Raw genomic sequence first — 21405 nt, 5'->3', positions numbered from 1 at the left:
TTTGTATCATTTTTTTAGATTCCACATATAAGCAGTATCATATGATATTTGTATTTCTCTGTCTGGTTTACTTCACTTAGTATGATTATCTCTAGGTCCATCCATGTTGCTGCAAATGGAATTATTTCATTCTTTTTTTGTAGCTGAGTAATATTCCATTGTATAAATATACCACATCTTCTTTATCCACTCGTCTGTCCATGGTTGCCTTCATGTCTTGGCTATCGTAAATAATGCTGCTATGAACACTGGGGTGCATGTATCTTTTTGAATTATGGTTCCAGTCTTTTTTTTTTTAAACATCTTTATTGGATGGTTCCAATCTTGATGTCAAGATTATACCAGCATCATAAAATGAGTTGGGAGCTTTTCTTGTATTTTTATTCTCTAAAACAGTTTGTATAACACAGAGTTTTCTGTTCTCTGAATGTTTGTAAGAACATACTTGTAAAATTGTCTGGATCTGATCTTCTGGCAGAGGGAAACTGAATCCAAATTAATTCTTGTAAATGGTCCAAGATTCTGGTCCCCTGCCTGCCCACCTGTACAGCCATATCCCCTTGAGTGCAGGCAGATCCTGTGGGTATGATGAGATATCACTCCTGTGGTTAGGTTATGAATCAGTTGACTCTGAGTTAACCAAAAGGGAGATTATTTGGGTGGGACTGATCTCATCAGGTGATCCCTTTAAAGGGACTGGGCTCTTCCTATAGTCAGAGAGTTTAGAAGTGTGAGAGGGACTGTTGAGGGGCCAGGATCTGAGAGTGGCCTCCAGGGGCTAAGAGAAGTCCCTGGCTGACAGCAAGGCAAAGGGACTCCATTCCTACTGCAAGGAAGGGAACTCTGCAGACAACCTGAAGGGGCTGGAAAGCATCACTTTCCCTAGTTTAGCTTCCAGACGAGGATGCAGCTGGCTGTTCCTGAGACCTGCAGCAGAGAATTTAGCCACGATGTGCCCACAGAACAGTGAGCTAATAAACGGGTGCGATTTCAAGTCACTACATTTGTGGTAGGTTTTTACAGAATAGAACTAATACAATTGTTCATGGTTTATTCAGGTTTTCTACTTCTGTCACTTTTGGTAACTTGCTTTTCAAGAGCATATATCCATTTCCTCAAAGTTTTAGCATCTATTGGCATAAAATTGTTAATAATATTCTCTTGTGATTCTAAAAATCTCTCCTGTCTGTAGTTGTGTTCCCTGTATTTTTATACTTTCCTGTGCATGTGTGTACACATGTATGCACACACAAATGTGTAAGTGTACGTGTGTGCATGCATGCATATACTATGTTTATTTGTATATGTATCTTTTGTATGCATTGTACACTCTCTTTTTCTTGATTATTCTTGCCAGAAGCTTGTTCATTTGATTAAACTTTCAAAGATTCAGCTTTCTATTATTTCTCTATTTTCTATTTTCACCATGTCTACTCTTTATTATTTCCATTTTTCTACTTTCTCTAAATTTACCCTGCTATTCTTTTTTAAGATCCTTGAGACACAGCAATACTTGGTTTATTTATTTTTAATCTTTAAAAAAATAAAATCAGTTAAGTTTATAAATTTCCCCTAAGGCATCACTTGGACTGAACCTCACACATATAATATGTAGTATTTTTGTTGTTGATGAGTTCTAAATATTTGGTAATGTCTTTAATTAATGAGTTATTTAGTTGTGCATCTTGAAGATTTCTATAATGCAAGTTTTTTTAAATGTGGTTTTATAGTAGTATTCTTTTTTAATTGGAGAAGTACGATAATATATGTTACTAAGTTTTTGAAATTTGCTGAGGCTTCTTTTGTGATGTAGGATATTTTCAAAGCTATTCCCATGTACTCCTAAAAGTATATATTTTCTATTTGTTAGGAACACATTTTGTTAGGAAAATAGATTATATATGATAGATAGATAGATGATAGATAGGTAGGTAGATAAAGGTAATATATGAAAGATATAGAAGATTAGAACAATAAGATGGATCAAGGTGCTAATTCCGTCTTGATCTTGTTCAGCCTTACTAAATTTTGGTGTTTAGTCTTTCAGGTTCTGATGAGAGCTTTGTGAGGACCTTCCACTATGTTGGAGGAGTTCTCATTCTTTTTCTTTATCTGTTTTGAATTTATGAGGTTTGGGTGCATAAAAATTAATGATGATCATATTCCTTGGTGTAATTTTGCTTTCAGTATTATGCATTATATCTCTCTTTAGCCTTAGGATTGTTTTTTTGCTTTAAATTATATTTTGTCTTTAGTGTTATATACCAACTTCCTTTTCTGTAGCATTTACTTAGTATATTCTTTTAAAAAATCTGTTTATTTTCAACATTTCTGTATTTTTTTTCAGATATGGCTTTTGTAGGTGGCAACTTTTTGAAAGTTGGACTTTCAAAAGCTCCAATCTAATCATGTATGATTTAATAGGAAATGAAAATTCATTTATATTTCTTATTATTACTTGTGTGTTTGGACTTACGCCTAATATCTTATTTTTTTTTCCTCTTTATATTATTTCTTTGTTTTGGGGGAGTCTTTTCCTGACTTTTGTAGTGTGACAAAATATTCTATATTACCTGTTCCCTACATACCTTTTTCACCTCTGATGGTTTTTTTTTTTTTTTTTTTTTGCGGTACGCGGGCCTCTCACTATTGTGGCCTCTCCTGTTGCGGAGCACAGGCTCCAGACGCGCAGGCTCAGTGGCCATGGCTCACGGGCCCAGCCGCTCCGCAGCATGTGGGATCTTCCCGGACCAGGGCATGAACCTGCGTCCCCTGCATCGGCAGGCGGACTCTCAACCACTGCGCCACCAGGGAAGCCCACCTCTGATGGTTTTGAAATAGACTGTATTTCTATCCATTTACTGGATATCCTTAACATTTTAAATATATATTCATAACTATACATTTGTCTAACAGAGGACAGAAAATTATAGCTCATCTGTCTGGCAACCTGTGCTTATAAAGGCTGGAACACAGCCTTGCCCATTCATTGACATAGTATCTGCTTTTATGCTACAATGATGGAGTTGAGTGGTTGTGACAGAGATTCTATGACTCACAAAGCCTAAATATTTACTAATGGCCCTTTTCAGAAAATGCTTGCCGTCCTCTGACCTAATACAACGAAGAGTGATTTAGCCTCTATAACATAATTTGATGCAACTACACATGGAACAGCCCCTTCTGTAAATATTTTTATTGTTGCCTAGGTTGTTAGTTTTGCATGTAGAAAATAATGAAAAATTGGACATCATAGTTTTAAAAATCAATGATTAATTAAATTTAACTATTTAAAAAATTTCTGTGCCTACCATTGCTCTTGTATACTGTGCTTTCCCTTTAGGTTCAGTTCCCATGTTTTACTGAAGATCTGGGGTGATGACTTATTTTATCTCTGAAAATGTTTATTTTGCCCTCACTCTTTATTGACAGTTTAGCTGGATATAAAGTTCTAAGATGTCAATTATTTTCCTGCTGCTTTTTGGAGGTATTACTTAATTATCTTCTAGCATATTTTCTTTTTTTTGCTGAGGTGAAGTTTTCTCTCCTTTTAATTATTCTTTTTTCCCCTAGATATTTTATCTTTTCTCTTTCGTAGCCTTTAATGCTTTCTTTTTATGCTTGATATTCTGCAGTTCCTCACACCATTTCTAGTTGGATGTATTTTATTTACGTGATTGGTACCTTGTAATGCACTTTAAATTTGAGAAAGCAAATCTTTAATTCTGGAAATTTCTCATCTGTTATCTTTTCAAATGTTGCTTCTTCACCACGTTCCCTCTATTCTCTTTTTCTGGAACGTACATTTGATGTGTGTTAGATATATGATCTAACCTCCATATCGCTTAATTTGTCTTTCATTTTTTTCTTTGTCTTTCCAATGTCTGTGAGTGATTCCTTAGTACTATTTCCTAAACCATTAATACACTCCAACTATGTCTCCAGCCTAGAGTATGATTATTATTATTGATAATATTTTAATAACTATTTGTTTATTTCCAAAACTTCTAGCTAGTTTTTAGAATATCTACCTGTTTCTGCCTATTTTTGTTTCATAATTTGTTGATTTCATCTGAACAAAATTAATCTTTCAATAGTTGATTTTAGTAGTTGAATATCACTCTTAGTATTGGATTTTCTCACATGCTATGGAATCTTGGTTTGTATAGATTTTCTCGTTGCCCTTCTTTTCTTCTCCCCTGACCATTTTATCTTATTTTTTACCCCAGCTGCATCTCTAATTTTATTCCTTGCTGCTATGTATTTAGAGTAGGGGGACCACAATCCTTTTTCACCAAGCATCCAGGGTGCATTTTAAAGGTAGAGCCAACAGGATTGTTAGTGAATTGGATGTGGAGTGTAAGAGAGAGAGGAGTCAGGTATGAAGTCTTGGTTTTGGCTTATGAAACACTTGACTAGTGCTGTTCACAGAGAGGGGGGAATACTGGGGAAGGAGCAAGACTGAGAGAAAGAATAAAAAGTTCTCTAGTCACCATCGTGTAACAACTCTGAACTTAAAAAAGTACGTGTTTTAATATTTACATTAAAGTTGTAAAAAGAATTCTTTAGTTTTATTAATGTTTGATATGCTTTTTTTGCTATCCAAGTGGAAATGGTAAAAAAGGCAGTTGGATGGATATATGACCCAAAGTCCCAGACTTGAGTTAAAGGTGTAAATCGGGAGTAATAAGCATACCGCGGTGTTCAAAGCTGTTGGGCAGATCCTATATGGTGTGAGCCTTGAGGCATCTAATTTTTCAGTCTGGTAGAGGAGGCAAAGCTTGCAAAGAAGACCTAGAAGAGACTCCCAGGATGTTAAGAGGAAAATGAGAGAATTGACCAATGGGCAAGAGAAGAAACCATTTATAGAAGGAGACTTAACCATTGCAATTGGTGAGAAGCCTTGACAAAACATTTCAGTGGAATGGTGCGGGTGAGAACATGGTTGGACAAAGCTAAAGAGAGGCAGAAAGGTAAGGCAGTGGGGAGACCAAGGATTGACACTTTCAATGAGCTTTGGAGTGAAGGGAGCAGAGAAATGTGCTGGGGTTGGAGGCAGATATGGAATTTTCTGTTTCGTTTTAAGATGGGAGACGTTGGGGTATGTTCTTATGCTAAGGGAGTCCTCTGAGCCCTCTATTCACTTTCCCCACTGTTTGTTCCTGTGTTCTCCTGTGGTAAAGTGAGGAATAGGTCATGTGGCATCTGTTCAGAAGTCCCTCAAGTTCCATTCTACTCCCGCTCCTGCTATCACCACCTGTCATGAGGCAGCTTGGAGTGCAGTTGGGGTTGCTTGGGGACATGGTTCAGGCTTGGACTCAATTCAAGGACAGATTCAAGGCCTGGCCAGGGACCAGAGACCAAGTGTCCTCTCGGGGTGATGCCTGGAGGGATGGTTATGCTGGTAAAAGCCATTCCTAACATTGCTGGCGAGGACGTCTGAATTCAGTTCCTGGCCTTCCCTGCCTAGTACGCCGCCCCCGACCCCCACCCCCGTGCTTGGACAGCGGGGGACACAGGCACGAAGGTGTCACTGCTCTTGGAAGACAGGACATGGGTGGTGGGAGGGGCGTGCCCTCTTCTCAACTCCATGCGGAAGCCCTCACTTCCCCCTTGTCTTTGTTCCTGCCAGGATCCTCGCCACAGCTGGCACTGACTTTGACCTGCGAACCCTGCGGGCTGTGCGTGTGCTGAGGCCCCTGAAGCTGGTGTCTGGGATTCCAAGTGAGTCTGGCAAAAGCAATCAGGCCCAGCCTACCTGGACACTGACCTCTCTCCCAACCCCTGTCATGGCCAGTTAGGCCCTAACAGTGGGCCCTTTGGTGACTCTGAGCTCGCTGCCCTTGACCCCGGGGAACCAGGCACGAAGAAGGGAGGAGCGGCCCTTCTCCAGTCTCTCCCAACTCCGTGAGAACCCAGAGGGTAACTTGGCTTCCCTACGTGGAAGCTTTGATCCTCCTCACACACTCTGCTGTACTTCCAGCTCTTTGCTGCTTTTTCTGTGGTTAAAGGGCAGGTGAGAGATCGACCAAGGTGGTGGGGCAGGATGCCTGAGAACACATGCAGAGGCTGCAAAGGACCACCTGTCTTGGCTCAGGCTGGGCAGGGCTGTTGGGACCTGTGACCTGGTTAAGACATGCTCCGGGACTGGGCTGCTCAAGAGGCCACGCGAGGGCAGGGGGTGGCCAGGCTACCTCGAGAGCCGGGCTCCGCCTGTGCCCGTGTTCCTCCAAGCCAGTGGAAGTTTGCGTTTCCCTCAGAGCCGGGGTGGCAGGGCCCTGAGGCTGTGTCGCCCGAGCCCACTGCAGGGAAGACCGCTGGCTGGCTCCATGTTCTGCCCTAAGACTCTGCCAGGCAAAGGCTCAGGCCTGTACCCAGGAGCTGGGGTGAAGCTGGAAGTGGGGACAGTGGGGTTCAGCCTCTTCTGCCCAGTTCCTCTGGTCTGGACATACTCATGCCCCACAGTCAGTGGTAAAACACTCCCTAGGAGTAGGCCCCCTGCTTTACTTTCCCTGAGGGGTGGGTCTGTCAGGAACCCCTGCTCTTAGTTCCCAGGATCCCTTGCTTGTCCCTCCCAGGATCCCCTGCTCTTAGTTCCCAGGATCCCCTGCTTTTCCCTCCCAGGATCCCTTGCTTGTCCCTCCCAGGATCCCCTGCTCTTCCCTCCCCGTATCCCCTGCTCCTAGTTCCCAGGATCCCCTGCTTTTCCCTCCCAGGATCCCCTGTTCTTCCCTCTCAGGATCTCCTGGTCTTAATTCCCAGGATTTCCTGTTCTTCTCTCCCAGCATCCCCTGCTTAGTTCCCAGCATTCCCTGTTCTTCCCTCCCTTGATCCCCCGCTCTTAGTTCCCAGGATCTCTTGCTTTTCTCTCCCAGAATCCCTTGCTTTTCTCTGTCAGGATCCCCTGCTCTTCCCTCCCAGCATCCCCTGCTCTTAGTTCCCAGGATCCCCTGCTTGTCCCTCCCATGATCCCCTGCTCTCAGCTCCGAGGATTCCCTCATCTTTCCTCTCAGGACTCTCTGCTGTTGCTCCACCCTGAGACCTGCGTAGACTCAAGATCTCACCAGAACTTCATGCTGACACCGCCACACGCTGCTCCTCCCTTGAGCTGGGACAGTGCTCAGTCCACTCCCGCTGCCCCGAGACCCTGTGCTTTGTGCCCCTCCCCAAGGACTCTCAGCTCTGCCCCACGCAGGCACTCGCTGCTCTGTCCCCCGCTTTGAGGGCCCAGCTCTGTCCTTTGGCCTCGTGGATACTCACTGCTCAACACCTTGCCCAGGACGCTCAGCCCTGCCCGCCCAGGCTCTTGCTGTTCTGTCCACGCCCCCAGCCCACTGCCTGCTCTGCCCACTGTGCTCTCTGACCTGCCTGCTTTGCCTGCTCTGGCCCCAGGTCTGCAGGTGGTGCTCAAGTCCATCATGAAGGCCATGGTTCCGCTCCTACAGATCGGGCTGCTTCTCTTCTTCGCCATCCTCATGTTTGCCATCATTGGCCTCGAGTTCTACATGGGCAAATTCCACAAGGCCTGTTTCCCCAACAGTACAGGTGAGGCCTAGCAGCGCTCCTCAGACCCAGATGAGGACCACAGACTCATTCATCCTGGAGAGATGCAGTGTTCTGGGCCCTGGCGGGCGGGGGGTGGGGATGCCCTCCAGATGCCAGACGAAGGAGGTGGACCCAGACAAGATAAACACAAACACATAAAATAATGTCAGATTGTAGTAACTTCTAGGAGGGAAACAAGAAAGGTACTTGCAGTAGAGTCATTTGGGGGCCTGCTTCACAGAGCGTGGCCTGGGGAGGCCTCTCTGCCAAGGTGACAACTGGACAGCCATCTGAGTGCCGTGAGGGGGGGCCTGTGCGGTCGCCTGCCAGACGGTCCAGTTACGAGGAGCAGTAAGTGTGAAAGGCTGGCGTGAGGAGCGCTGGGTGCAGAGGGGGCGAGAGGAGATTGGCGGATACTGAATCTGCTCCTGTTGGCGAAGACTTAAAGGCTGTACCAGTCCTCTGATAGGATGAAAAGCAGCAGAAAAGAAACATCTAGTGAAAACGTAGCTTGGACTAGAATGCTTTCCTGGTATCAGAGACAAGCTTATCAGTATGTTTTCCTGCTGGCCTGTTACTGACGCACCGACGACGTTAAGTGGCATTTTCTTTTTTTTAATTCCTTAAAGAAAATATACTTCATTTCTACAACTATAATATTGAATAAAATGATTATTTTTCACAAACCCCTTAACATTTTTTGGCGATGATGTTTCTGACCTTCAGAAGTTAACGTAAGATCAGGAAGTGAGATCCCGTAAGCTGAGAACTCTGGACAGCTCAGCTTTACCTGTGGTGAAGCAGTGGGTTCAGGCCGTGCTAGGACTCTGAGTCCAGGAGAGGTGGTGGCTGGGGCCAGGCTGTTTGGCAGTTAGAAAGGGTCAGGTTCTGGGTCTATTTTGCATTGAGGCCTGCTGAGCCAACTGGGTTTTCTGGGCAATTGTACGTGGAGTAAGAGAAAGGGAAGAGTTAAGGGTGACACTAAGGTTTGTGTCTTTTTTTTTTTTTTTTTTTTTGCCCGCATTGGGCCTTCGTCGCTGCGTGCGGGCTTTCTCTAGTTGCAGCGAGCAGGGGCTACGCTTCGTTGCGGTGCGCGGGCTTCTCATTGAGGTGGCTTCTCTTGTTGTGGAGCACGGGCTCTAGGCGTGCGGGCTTCATTAGTTGCAGCATGCAGCCTCCGTAGTTGTGGCTCACAGGCTCTAGAGCGCAGGCTCAGTAGCTGTGGCGCACGGGCTTAGTTGCTCCGCGGCATGTGGGATCTTCCTGGACCGGGGCTCGAACCCATGTCCCCTGAACTGGCAGGCAGATTCTTCACCACTGCGCCACCAGGGAAGTCCAAGGTTTGTGTCTTGAGCTACAAACACGTTAAAGGAGAAAACCTGTGTGATCATCTCAATAAATGCAGAAAAAGTTTTTATTGAAGTTTAAATCATTCATAATTAAAAAAAACCTCTTATCAAAGTGGAAATAAAGGGGAATTTTCTTAAACTCCCTAAAATTCCCTGCAAACATCATACTTTGTCATAAGTTTTGTGAGCTTTCCCTTTAAGGTCAAGAACAAGATAAAGACACACATGGTCACTTCTGGTCCACGTAGCCTTGGTGGTCGCGGCCAGTAACGTGAGGCAAGAAAAAGCACCCTGTCAAGAATGTGAAAGGAGGAAAGAAAACTGTCATAATTTACAGAGAATGTGATTATTTACACCTAGACAGACAATGGCTTCCTGGTCTTCTTTATGAGCATTTGTTAAGGTATTTGGAGGGAAAGGAATAAACTTGTGTGATCCTCAGTTTTGCCTTCTAAGCCTGGGAGCATTTGCTTTCCATCCTAGCAATTCCTCAAAATTTCTCCTGTGTTGATAGGAGGGATTTTCCATGTGTGGTCATACATTTGTTTTTTTAAATAGTGTTTTCTGCCCTTTCGTCAGGATTTTGGGAGTGGAGGGATTAACATGTGCTGCTTGCCCCCTTATCCCAGGGATTAGCCCTGGTTTTCTGCGATTTCTTTAACGTCTCTCTGTGCGGTCCCTGGCTGCCGGCTAGACTGCAGGCCAGCAGGAGCTTGTCCCCTTTGCTGGGGCCAGTGCCGTGAGGACTGGGCCCTGAAGCCCGGCCACGCTCTGGGCCCGTGTTGGTCGACCTGCCTGATGAGCACCGAGACCTCAGTGCTGAGTCCTGCTTGGCTCTGGCTCCAGCGTGACAGGCAGATCTGCCGTCGAGGGAGTCTGGGTGGAGGTCTGGCTGTGAGGGAGAATCAGGGTGTTGCTGGTAGGGAGAGTCGGAGGCTAGGAGTCTGTTGTTTTTGGTTTTAAGATGAATGAGTCCTCAGCATGTTTACATAGTGATGGGCAGTTCTAGTGGGGAAGGAGAGGTCGACCAGCAGTTTCTGAGAGGGTGGGTCTGAGGGTGGCAGGGGGCAGACCGTAGGCACGGGGACAGAGCCGGCGCAGGTGCAGGAGCGGCAGGGAGAGTTTCCCTCGGTGCCTGATTCCTGTCCCACTGTGATGAGGTCTCTGGGGCCCACAGTCCCAGCAGGGGGTGGAGAACGCGGTGCCTCTGAGCTCAGCTTTGCTCCCTTCTTCTCCTCGCAGACGCAGAGCCGGTGGGCGACTTCCCCTGTGGCAAGGAGGCCCCAGCCCGGCTGTGCGAGGGTGACACTGAGTGCCGGGAGTACTGGCCGGGACCCAACTTCGGCATCACCAACTTTGACAACATCCTGTTCGCCGTCCTGACGGTGTTCCAGTGCATCACTATGGAGGGCTGGACCGACATCCTCTACAACGTGAGTTCTGTCTTGGCCCTAAAGCTGCTGGGGCCCCGCTGACGCGGAGCTTCTGTTCAGCCCCAGGCTCCCTCCTCGCCCCACAGGATGGAACACAGGCTCCTTCAGGCAGCTCCGCCTCGGGGCCACTGACCCGGGTCCTGGAGTCTCCGGGACAGCTTTTCTTATGAGAGTAAAGCTGAGGGCCAGGTGGTGGAGGTCAGAAAAGAAAGTTCCAGAGAAGGTGCTCCTGCCGCCGCTGCTGACGATGGCCCACTGCGTGAAGAGCTTTGTCCCTGTGAGCTCGTAGACGATGGGAGAGAGGCTCGGAGAAGCTAGCCAGCTGGCCCTCGGCCCGAGGCAGCAGGGGGCTGCCTGGTGAACAGGGGAGGAGCAGGGCTGAGCGCAGGGAAGCTTCCCTGACTGCGCCAGGGTCCTGGTGGTGGGAACGGGTGTCGTGTACCTTTGTTTCCTTCCCACTAAGTCTACCTGGTTCTCTTTCCTCCAGTGTTCCCTGTCGTTAGGATGCCAGCCCGTCCCAGCAGTGTAGGGCAGTCTGGGGGTTGGTGCCTGTGACAGAAGTTGGGTGTAAGGCCCTCGGGGGCTTCCTGGTGACCCATCTCACTCCCGCCTCCCCTCCACCTGTGGCTCTTCTTGGGGGACCTGCCATCGACTCCTGGGCAGACCTCTCTCTCTTCTTTTTATATGATGACCCCCTCACTCCTACAGAGTTACCTTCTACCCCCTAGAGTCCTGTGAGCTGTGGGCGTGAAAATAATTAAGTTAGTGGAAGTAGAGAAAGAAGGTGCACTTGAAACAGGAAGTTTGGCAGGTCTGGCTGGTGGACTGCTGTGTTTTGGTAGCCAGAGGGTGTGTTGTGCTCGGGGGCTGTGGAGGGGGTGTCCTAGAGTGTGAGGTACTTCACTTTGAACCTGTCACTTGTGCGCTGAGGGTGGGGCTTGGGCCACCAGCCCCCGGAGCAACCACACGCTTCTGGCTTGAAGGTGGGCAGGAGGAAAGGGACAGCCTGGGGCCCTCTGCTCTCCGCCCCTGTGGGTCTCAGGGCTGGAAATCCAGCAGGCGCTCGGTAAGTGCTGACTGAGCAGGCGGATGGCAGAGGGCGAGTTCAGGAGGAGCCAGCCTGAGGTCCACTAAGCCAGAGCCCTCCTTGGAGCGGGAGTTGCGTCTGGTGACGGTCTCGTTTGATCGAGGAAAAGAGGAATGGAGACAAGGGCGGTGACGAGGAGCTTGGCTGTTCTCTCCCTACAGCCGATCCAGGAGCAACCTCCACAAAGACGAGCCCTCAGCACAGCTGGAGTGGGCCGCGTCCCTGCCAGGGCGCCCGAGCGGGGCGCCGCGTGAGCAGGTCTCCACAGCCCTTCGTGCCGTGGGGCTTGGCCAGGTGACTCAGCCTGGTAGGCCTGTGCCCCCAGGGGAGGGGTGGGCAGGAGCCAGACCTCGGGGCAGGAGGTGCCGGTCAGGAGGGGCCACAGAGGCTCACCCGACACATATTTCCAGGGGACCCACTGGGTGCAGATGCTGCAGGCACAGTGGTGGCAGGAGGCCTTCAGTAAATAAGGGCCTGGTAATGGCAAGCTGCTGTGAAGAAAACAAAGGCGGACGAGGGGCAGGGGCGACAGGTCAGGGGGCGCTGGGAAAGCAAGGCCTGGTGGGGTCTGGGAGCCAGACGGGCAGACGCGATGGCACGGTGCCGCAGAGTCTGGTGGCGGGGCACCGGGACGCAGTGACGGGCAACGCAGTGACGGGCGTGGGTCGTGAGGCTGGTGCCCAGAGCCGCTGGCCAAGAACTGTTGGATCCATCCTCCACACTGAGGGATAACAGGGCTGGTTGCAGGAGATCAGACAGGACTTTGGAAGAGGATTCTTTGGAGGGCGAGCCTGCCACTCCCCCCGCCCAGTGAGAGGGACGTTCGTGGTCCCCTCAGACATATGCTCCTTGACGGAGCCCGAGCGACGTGCCTTCAAGGGCTGGAGCCATAGGCCTGCCGCAGCGGGGCTGGTGGGGCAGGTGAGCACATCTGCAGTCTGGGGAGAAGCCAGGGCCCTTTTAAGTCCTGGCTGGAGGGAATGAGGGGGCGTCTCGAGAGAGACGCAGAGACCGACTGGTAAAACACTGGCGGTAGTGGGCGGGTGGGTCCTCAGCCTGGAGGAGAAGTGGTCTGTCTGGGTTTTGAAAAGTGTGGTCAGATGGGGTCCTGGAAGAACACACAGCAGTGCCGCCTGGTCTGAGAGGTCTGAGCACACAGCAGTGCCACCTGGCTTCGATAGCGTTGAGGTCAGTGACCCAGGAAGGAGGAAGGGTGTGTGGCGTCGGGAGCAGAGAGGGGCCACACCGTCCTCTCCCTTTGAGAACAGCCAGCTGTGCAGGCCGGCTGAGGGGAGAAGATATTCTCAGTGTGAAGCACGTCAGCGGGGCCGGGACCCTTAATTGTGTTTTATACTTGAGGTGGCTGTAGAATTTTCTGTTACCCAGAGTTGTCAGAACAGTCACAGGACCGATCCACGTTTCCATCCCGGGCTATGTCTAACGTTCAGTGTCGACTTAAAAAAATGCACAACGTGAGAGCTGCGCGTTAAGTTTTATTTGGGGCAAAATGAGGGCTGCAACCCGGGAGACAGCATCCCAGATCGCTCTGAGAAACGGCTCCACAGAGGCAGGGAGGAAGGTCAGTATAGATGTGATCTGGGTGAAGGGGGAGTACATGCAGTCAAGCGTTATTTTTTGTAGAAGGTTTCTGCTCGTCTCGTGCATGTCACTGCCAGTCATGAGGAGCAGACGTCGCCGTGAAGGATTTGAGTGCTTGTCTAGATACGAGGAGATACAAGAACTGGGCTCATAAAATTGTCTCCTGAAAATATCCATCTATCGGAAGACCTGTTCTGCCAGTGTCACCCAGAGCCCAGAGCGCCTCTGTTCAGCGTTTCAGGGGCTGTTGCGAGGCAGCAGCCGCAGCAGCACATGATTTACGCCTTGTAGAGGCAGCTGGCAAGTGACAATGGCGAGCGCCAATTTGTAGCTGACAAGAGGAACCGTAGGAGGTAAATAATGTGGGCTTATGGTTACATACATGTGGTTCTGCATCTGTTCATTGCACTAGTTTCGTAAAGATCCGAGGAAGGCGCGTTCAGATACGTAGGTGCAAAGGCTCCGTTTTGAAGTTAGTGCAGACACAACCTGCTCATTGGTTGGATGTGATGTTTAATGTGAAAGAAAGAAGAATCAAAGATAGTGTGACTGGAGCCGTTGGGAAAGGTGGTGCCTTGTATTGAGAAGGGGAGAGTGGGGAGCAAGGTAACTGTGGATTTTTGTTTTAGCAGAGTCATGGTGGAAACTGAGAACCCTGCTTTGGCCCTGGAAAGCCTTGGACAACTGTTTCATCCAAGTGGAGATGCTGAGTGTACAGTTGGGTATATGAGAGGGGGTTCAGGGGGGACAGCAGGGCTGAGGGTTTGAAGTCATGGATGATGCTTAAAATTATGGGAGAGGATGAGATCGCTTGGGTGTGGATGTGTGGATGGAGAAGCAAAGAAGGCTACAGACGGAGCCTTGTCTGAACCTTTGGCTGTCAGGAGAATTCCAACATTCAGAAATCAAGTAGGAAAGAAGGATCCAGCAAAAGAGAGCGAGGCGGGGACTTGCGGGGAGTAGGGACAGCACTGCAAGTGTGCTGCGTCTTGGGAGCAGAGCAAAGAGAGTTTCCAGAAAGTGACCGACCAGATCAGCTGTTGCTGAGAGGTCGCAGGCGCTGTTGGTAAACTAGACAAGAGCGTTTCGGCAGTGGGGATAAAACCTTGGAATGTATAGGTTAAAGGCAGGAGGTATGGAAGTGAGGACGGCAAGTATAGTCATCTCGTTCAGGGGGTTTCCCTGTGAAGTGGAGGAGGGCAAGAGGAGGTAAGTGCAGGGAGATGTGGGAATTGGCTTTTTTTTTTTTTTTAATGAATTGTAGGTTCAAATGCAGTTGTAAGAAATAATGCAGAGAGAGCCCTTGTATGCTTTGCCCTTTTCCTGTAACGGTAACAACCTGCAGAACTAGGAGCTGCCGGAACCAGGGCAGCGACACTGCTACAGTCAAGGCACAGGACGTTCCATCACAAGGGATGCTGTGCCGCTCTTTTATAGCCACGCCCACTTCTCTCCTGCCTTCGCGCCTGGTAGCCACTGATCTTTGTGCCGCGTTGATAATTTTGCCGTTTCGAGAATGTTATGCAGATGAAACCGTTCCCTATGTGACCTTCGGGTATTGGCTATTTTCCACCCCGCATAATACTCTGGAGCTGCATCCGGATTATTCTGTGTGCCAGCAGTTCCTTCCTTTCTGTTGCTGAGTGGTGCTCCAGGTGTGGGTGGACTGCAGTGTTTAATACTCACCTGTTAACGGACATCTGTGTTGTCTCTGTTCAGGGTTATCAGGAATAAAGTTGCTCAGCACATTTGTGGGCAGGTTTTGTGCAGATGTAAGTTTTCTCTGGGTTAAATGCTCAAGGGTGCAATTTCTGGGTTGTATAGTAGTTGCGTGTTTAGTTCTTTAAGAAATAAATGCTTTTCCAGAGGCCTGTATTCTTTTGCATCCCCACCAGCAGTGTATGAATAATCTAGTTTTTCTGCATCCTCACTGGTATTTGGTGTTTTTAACTTCAGCCATCCTGACAGTGTGTAGAGACGTATCTCAGTGCACGTCCTAATGGCTGATGATGTTAAGCATCTTTTCAGACGTATTTGCCGTTTGTGGGTCTTCTTCAGTGAAATGTCTCTTCATATCTTTTGCTCATGGTCTGGATTGTTCTTTCACTGTAGAGTTTTTATATATTCTAGATACATTCTAGTTCTTTGTCAGATGTGCGGTTTGCAAATGTTTTCTACTAGTCAGTAGCTTGTCTTTTCATACTCCTCACCTGGTCTGTGAAAGAACCAGCGTTTTTAATGTTAATAAAGTCCAGTTTATCAATTGTTCCTTTTGTGGATTGGGCTTTTGGCATCAAATCTAAGAACTCTTTGCCTAGTCCTAAATCTTAAATATTTTCTCCTATATTTTTTTCTAAAAGTTTTATTATTTTATATGTAAGTCTGTGATCCATCTTGAGTTAATTTTTGTATAAAGTGTGAGGTTTAGGTTGAGGTGCATATGCTCTCTCTCCGCCCTCCCTCCCTCCCCTTCCCCTCCCTGCTTCCTCCCTTCCTTCCTCCCTCCCTCTCTCTCCTTTCTTTCTTTCTTTCCTTCTTTCTTTCCTTCCTTCTTTCTTTCTTTCCTTCTTTCTTTCTTTCCTTCTTTTTACTATCTTTGCCTGGTTTTGTTTTCAGGGTAACACAAGCTTTATAAAATGAATTGAGAAGTAATTACTCCTCTTCTGTCTTTCTAGAAGAGACTGTGCATAAGTGGCGTTAATTATTTTTTAAATGTTTGGTAGAATTCTATAATCTGGGCCTAGAGATTTCTTTTATTTTTATTTTTTCATATCACACTTTTTTTATTCACCTACCATGAAATCCACAAAGTGGTGAATGGCTCAGTGCTTTTTGTATGTGCACAGGACTGTGCAACCATTACCATTACTCATCTTTGAAGATTTTCATCAACCAAAAAAGAAACCCTGTACCCATTAGTAGTCACTTCCCATTCCTCCATCCCCAGCCTCTGGAACCACTAATACATTTCTGTCTCTTTATATTCGCCTATTCCAGACATTTCATACAAATGGACTCATACAATATGTGGGATTTGTGTTTCTAAGGTCCATCCGTGTTGTAGCAAGTATCAGTATTTCATTGCTTTTATTATCAAAGATGATTCCATTGTGTGGATATACCATCTTTTGTTTGTATTTCATTGGTTGATGGACATTTGGGTTGTTTCCATTTTTTTACATTATGAATAATCCTGCTATAAACATTTGTGTACAAATTTTTGTGTGGAATATGTTTTCATTTCTCTTAGGTGTACACCTAGGAGTGGAATTTCTGGGTCATATGGTAACTCCATATTTAACCTTTTGAAGAACTGCCAAACTGGTTTCCAAAGTGGTTGCAACACTTTACATCCCCACCAGGAATGCACAAGTGTTCCAAATTGTCCACATCCTCACCAACACTTGTTGTCTATCTTTTTAATTTTAATCATCCTAGTAAAATTACAATTTAATTTTAACCAACCAACCATAGAGTGAAGTGGTATTTAATTTTACCTTTGATTTGCATTTCCCTAATGACTTATGATGTAGAGCATCTTTTATATGCTTATGGCACCATTTATATATCTTCTTTGGAGAAATATGTATTCATATCCTTTGCCCATTTAAAAATTGGGTTATTTGTCATTTTATTATTGACCTACAAGGTTTCTTTTTATATTATGGACACTAGACTCTTACCAGATATTTCAGATTATTTGCAAATATTTTCTCACATTATGTGTGTTATCATTTCACTTTCTTGATGGTACCATTTGAAGTAAAAAAGATTTTTATTTTGATGAAGTCCATTTTTTTCTGTTTTTGTTTTCACTTTGTACTTTTGGTGTAGTATCTAAGAGTCCATTACCTAATCAAAGTCATGAAAATTTACTCCTATGTTTTCTCATTTTGGCTGGTAATATTTAGGTCTATGATCCATTTTGATTTAATTTTTGTATATGGCGTGAGGTAGGGATCCAATTTCATTCTTTGGCCTGTGGATATCCACTTGTCCCAGCACCATTTGTTGAAAAGACTATCCTTTCCCCATTGAATTGGCTTGGCACCCTTGTTAAAAAAATCAACTCATCATAAATGTAAGGGTGTATTTATAGATCATCAATTCTATTTCATTGACCAATGTGTCTGTCCTTTTGTAGGGGAAGTTTTAAAATCACAACATCACTTTCCTCAATAGTTATTGGACTATTTACCTATTTTGTATTGGGTGAGTTGTAGTAGTTTGTGTTTTTGGAGAAATTGATCCATTTCCTCCATGTTGTCAAATGTATAGAGAGTTGTTTGCAGTATTCCTTCATTATCCTTTTGATGTCTGTTGGTCCTGTAGTGAAATCCCCTGTTTCATTATTGATATTGATAAGTTGTGTCTTTTCTCTTTTTTTCTTAGTCAGTATTGCCAGAGGTATGTCAATTTAACTTTTTTCAAAGAACAAACTTTTTCAAAAATTGATTTTTTCTATTGTTTGCATTTTCAACTTTGTTGATTTCTGCTTTTATCTTTACTGTTTACTTTCTTCTACTTGATTTGTTTTGCTCTTCCTTTGCTTGTGGTGGAAGTTTAGATTAGTGATTTGAGACCTTCCCTCTTTTGTAATGTATGTACTTAGTGCTATAAATTTCCTTTTTAGAACTGCTTTAGCTGTGTCTTTCAAATTTGATATCTTGTATTTTCATTTTCATTCAGTTCAATGTATTTTTAAATTTCCCTTGAGACTTCCTCTTTGATCCATGGATTATTTAGAATTGTTTGTTTACTTTGTGTTTGGAGAGTTTTCTATTGTATTTCTGTTATTTGTCTCTGCTTTGATTCTATTATGGTTAGAGGATACACTAAATTTGAAAAAAAAATCAGTTCTTTTAAATTTATTGAGACTTGTTTTATGGCTCAGGATATGGTCTGTTTTCATATATGTCTTGTGGACACTTGAAAAGAATGTGTATATAATGTGTTGTTGTGTATTATGTGTATAAATGTCAATTATACACCCTGTTGGCTGATGGTGAGCTCTTTTATATCCGTGCTGATTTTCTGTCTAGTTGTCTTATCAATTTTTGAGAGAGAGGTGTTGAAGTTCCCAGCTATAATTGTGCATTTGTCTGTTTCTCCTTTCAGTTCTCTCAGTTTTTGCTTCACTCATGTTATAGCTCATTTGTTAGGCGTGTACACATTTAGAATTGCTATGTCTTCTTGATGAATCTACCCTCTTATCGTTATAATGTATCCCCCACTTTTCAAAAGTTCTCTTAATGCCACTTCACTTTTATGAAAGACCTACATTAATACCTGTTTCCACTAACCAAAAGAAATCCGTGGAAGATTTATGCTTTTATGAAAAAGGTGAAAAGAGAAAATAGGTTCAACATTTCCTTTACGGTGAGCCATTCTAAAGGCAGTGTGCACCCCAAGCAGCAAGAGTGGCACTGCCAAGCTCCTTCCCTGGGAGCTACACTCAGCATCTCAGCATCATAGTGCCACAGCTCTGCTGTATCTGTGAGCATCTGTGTTTTATCTCGTTTTCTGTGTGTGTTAGCTGATGTGTCCTATGGTGATTGTTTCTTCGCTTCATGCCTTTGTGGCTTAGGAAAGGTTTCACGGGAACGCACTGCTTTCAAACAGTGGGGGAAACCTGTATATGTTCCTCTGTGTCTCTAGTGAAATTTTTTTTGTTCTGATGTCTACTTTGTCTGATATTTATTTTCTGATATTAATATAGCCACTACAGTTTTAATTTGATTTATGTTTATATGATACTTCTTTTTCCATATTTCATCTTCAACCTACCTAAATTGTTATATTTGAAGTGAATTTCTTATAGATAAAACATAGGTGGGTCATGTTTTTAAAGTCACTAGCCAATCTTTGTCTTTTAATTGGTGTATTCAGACCATTTACATGTGATGTAATTATTGATATGTTAGAGCTCACATCTGCCATTTTATTTATTTATTTTTTGTTTACTGTTTGTTCTGTTTTTTGTTTCTTTGTTTTCTTTTTCCTACCTTCTTGTGTATTACTTGAACTTTTGAAAAAATTCCATTTTGATTTATCTAGTTGTTTTTGAGTATATCTCTGTTTGGTCTTTTAGTGGTTGCTCTATATCTTATTCCAGTCTACTGGTGTCATAATTGTACCAGCTCAAGTGAAGTATATACACCCTACCTTCTTTATATCTCTTTACCCTCCCCATTTATAAGACAATTATCTTAAACATTTCCTCTACATATGTTTATAACCACATCATAGCGTGTTATAAGTTTTGCTTCCACTGTCAAACATGATTTAGGAAACTCAAAAGGACAAATAAAATCTATTTACCCCTATTTTTACTCTTTTCATTGTTCTTTCTTCCTTCCTAATGGTTAACAATTCCTTTTTTAATCATTTCCTTTCTGCTTAGAGACTTTCGTTAGTCATTCTCTTAGGGTAGATCTGCGGGTGACAGATTCTCCCAGTTTCCCTGTTTTTATTATGAGAATGTCTTGATGTTCCCTTCATCCCTGAAGGATATTTTTGATGGGTGTAGGTGTCTGTTGACAGTATTTTTTTCTCTCAGAACCTGAAAAGTATTGTGCCACTTCATTCTGACCTCCATACTTTATGATGAGAAATCTTTTGAATTGTTTCCCTTTGTAAGTAAGGTGCCCTTTTTCTCTTGCCACTTTCAAGAGTTTTAATTTATCTTTAGTTTCCTGTGGTTTGACAATGAAATGTCGTGTGGATTTCTTTGAGTTTATTCTGTATGGTAGTCACTCAGCTTCTTGAATCTGTAGGTTTATGTCTCTTGCCAAATTTGGGAGTTTTTCAGCTATCATTTCTTTGAATACTGTTCAGCCTTCTCTTCTTTCTCCTGTACTCTGCTACTCTGAAACAGGAATGTCAAATATTCTCTCATAGTTCCCTAGGTTCTTGAGGCTCTGCTCTGTTTTTTCTTACTTGTTTGATTTTTGTTTTTTAAGTCTATTTTCTCTCTCTCTTTTAGATTGGATAATTTCTATTATTCTCTTTTACCACTTACTGATTCTTTCCTTTGTTGTCTTTATTCTGTTGTTGTGCCCTTCCATTGAGATTTTAATTTTGATTATTGTATTTTTCAGTTCTAAATTTTCCATTTTGTTCTTCTTTGTATCTTTTATTTATTTGATGATACTATTTCTTTGTTGAGACTTTCTATTTTTTCATGTGTTTCAAGTGTGTGTACAATTACCCTCTGAAACATTTTTATGGTGGCTGCTTTAAAATCTTTGTCAGATACTTCTATCATCTCTGTCATCTTAGTGTTGGCAATCTATATCAGGCAGGGTTCTCCAGAGAAATAAAACCAATAGCATGTGTGTGTGATGTGTGTGTGTGTGAGACAGAGAGAGATTAAAAAAAAAAAGAGATTTATTATTAGGAATTGGCTCATGTGATTATGGAGGCTGGCAAGTGCAAATCTGCAGTAAACTTGGGCTGGCAGGCTCAAGACCCAGGAGATGCTATGGTGCAGTTTTAGTCTGAAAGCCAGTAGTTGGAGACCCAATAGTGCCAATGGTACAGATGAAGTCTGAATTCTCTTATAGAGAATTTTCTCTTACTTGGAAGAGGGTCAGTTTGTTGTTCTGTTCAGGCCTTCAACTGATTGTACGTGGTCCACCACATTATGGAGGGCAATCTGCTTTACTTTATCATCCAAAAACACACTTGCAGAACCACCCAGAATAACGTTTGGCTAGATATCTGGGCACCGCATGGCCCAGTCAAGTTGACACGTAGAATTAACCATCGCAGCATCTGTCAATTGTCTGTTTTCGTTCAGTCTGTGTTCCTCCTGGTTCTTGGTATGGCAAGTGAATGTCAGTTGAAAGCTGGACATTTTTGGCATTGTGTCCTGGGACCCTGGATCTGACTTAAGCCCTCTGTTTCAGCTGGCTTCCTCTGACCATTCTGTCACTGGAAGCAGGGGTTGCTTCCTTGCTACTGCAAGGTGGGAGTAGAAGGCTGGAAAGTTTCCCCACCTGGCCTCTGTTGACACACTGTGGGGGTCTTCTCCATACTGCTGAGTGGGATGGTAGTTCTGGCTCCCCACTTGCCTCTAGGATACTTACCTGGCTGGGAAGGTTTTGTGTACCTCGTTTCTGCTCTCCACGTGGTCTCTGCCCACTATGTGGGTGGGTGGGGGTGTGGCCTCGGTACTGGGTGGTGGTGAAAGTCTGACTTTCTGGCAGCACCTTAGTGGGGAGGGGGTGGTGTGTCTTATTACTGTCACGTGGGGGTGGAAGTCCCGGGTCCCCGTGTGTCTCCACTGATACCACAGAGGTGGGGTGGGATGGGGGCCTCATCAACCATCTGTCGAGGAGGACGTCCCACCTCCCTGCTTGTCGTTCTCTGATGTCTCTGTGGTTTGGGA

At 45.0% G+C, this 21405-nt stretch overlaps 1 protein-coding gene across 7 annotated transcripts in view; it reads left to right on the top strand.

Moving 5' to 3' along the window:
* Positions 1-21405, top strand: part of CACNA1B (calcium voltage-gated channel subunit alpha1 B) — a 193021-nt gene that overhangs the window by 33255 nt on the left and 138361 nt on the right. For all 7 annotated transcript variants that reach the window (XM_060300064.1, XM_060300063.1, XM_060300061.1 and 4 more), the window contains exons 4-6: positions 5633-5724; positions 7393-7545; positions 10137-10327. In XM_060300064.1, the coding sequence (XP_060156047.1) occupies positions 5633-5724; positions 7393-7545; positions 10137-10327 (436 nt within the window). The remainder of the gene's footprint in view (positions 1-5632; positions 5725-7392; positions 7546-10136; positions 10328-21405) is intronic.

Source organism: Globicephala melas, chromosome 6 (assembly GCF_963455315.2).
Source record: "Globicephala melas chromosome 6, mGloMel1.2, whole genome shotgun sequence".
In the NCBI taxonomy this organism is placed as follows: Eukaryota; Metazoa; Chordata; class Mammalia; order Artiodactyla; family Delphinidae; genus Globicephala; species Globicephala melas.
Note: the sequence above shows the minus strand (reverse complement) of the source record. Positions and strands in the feature narration are given on the sequence as shown.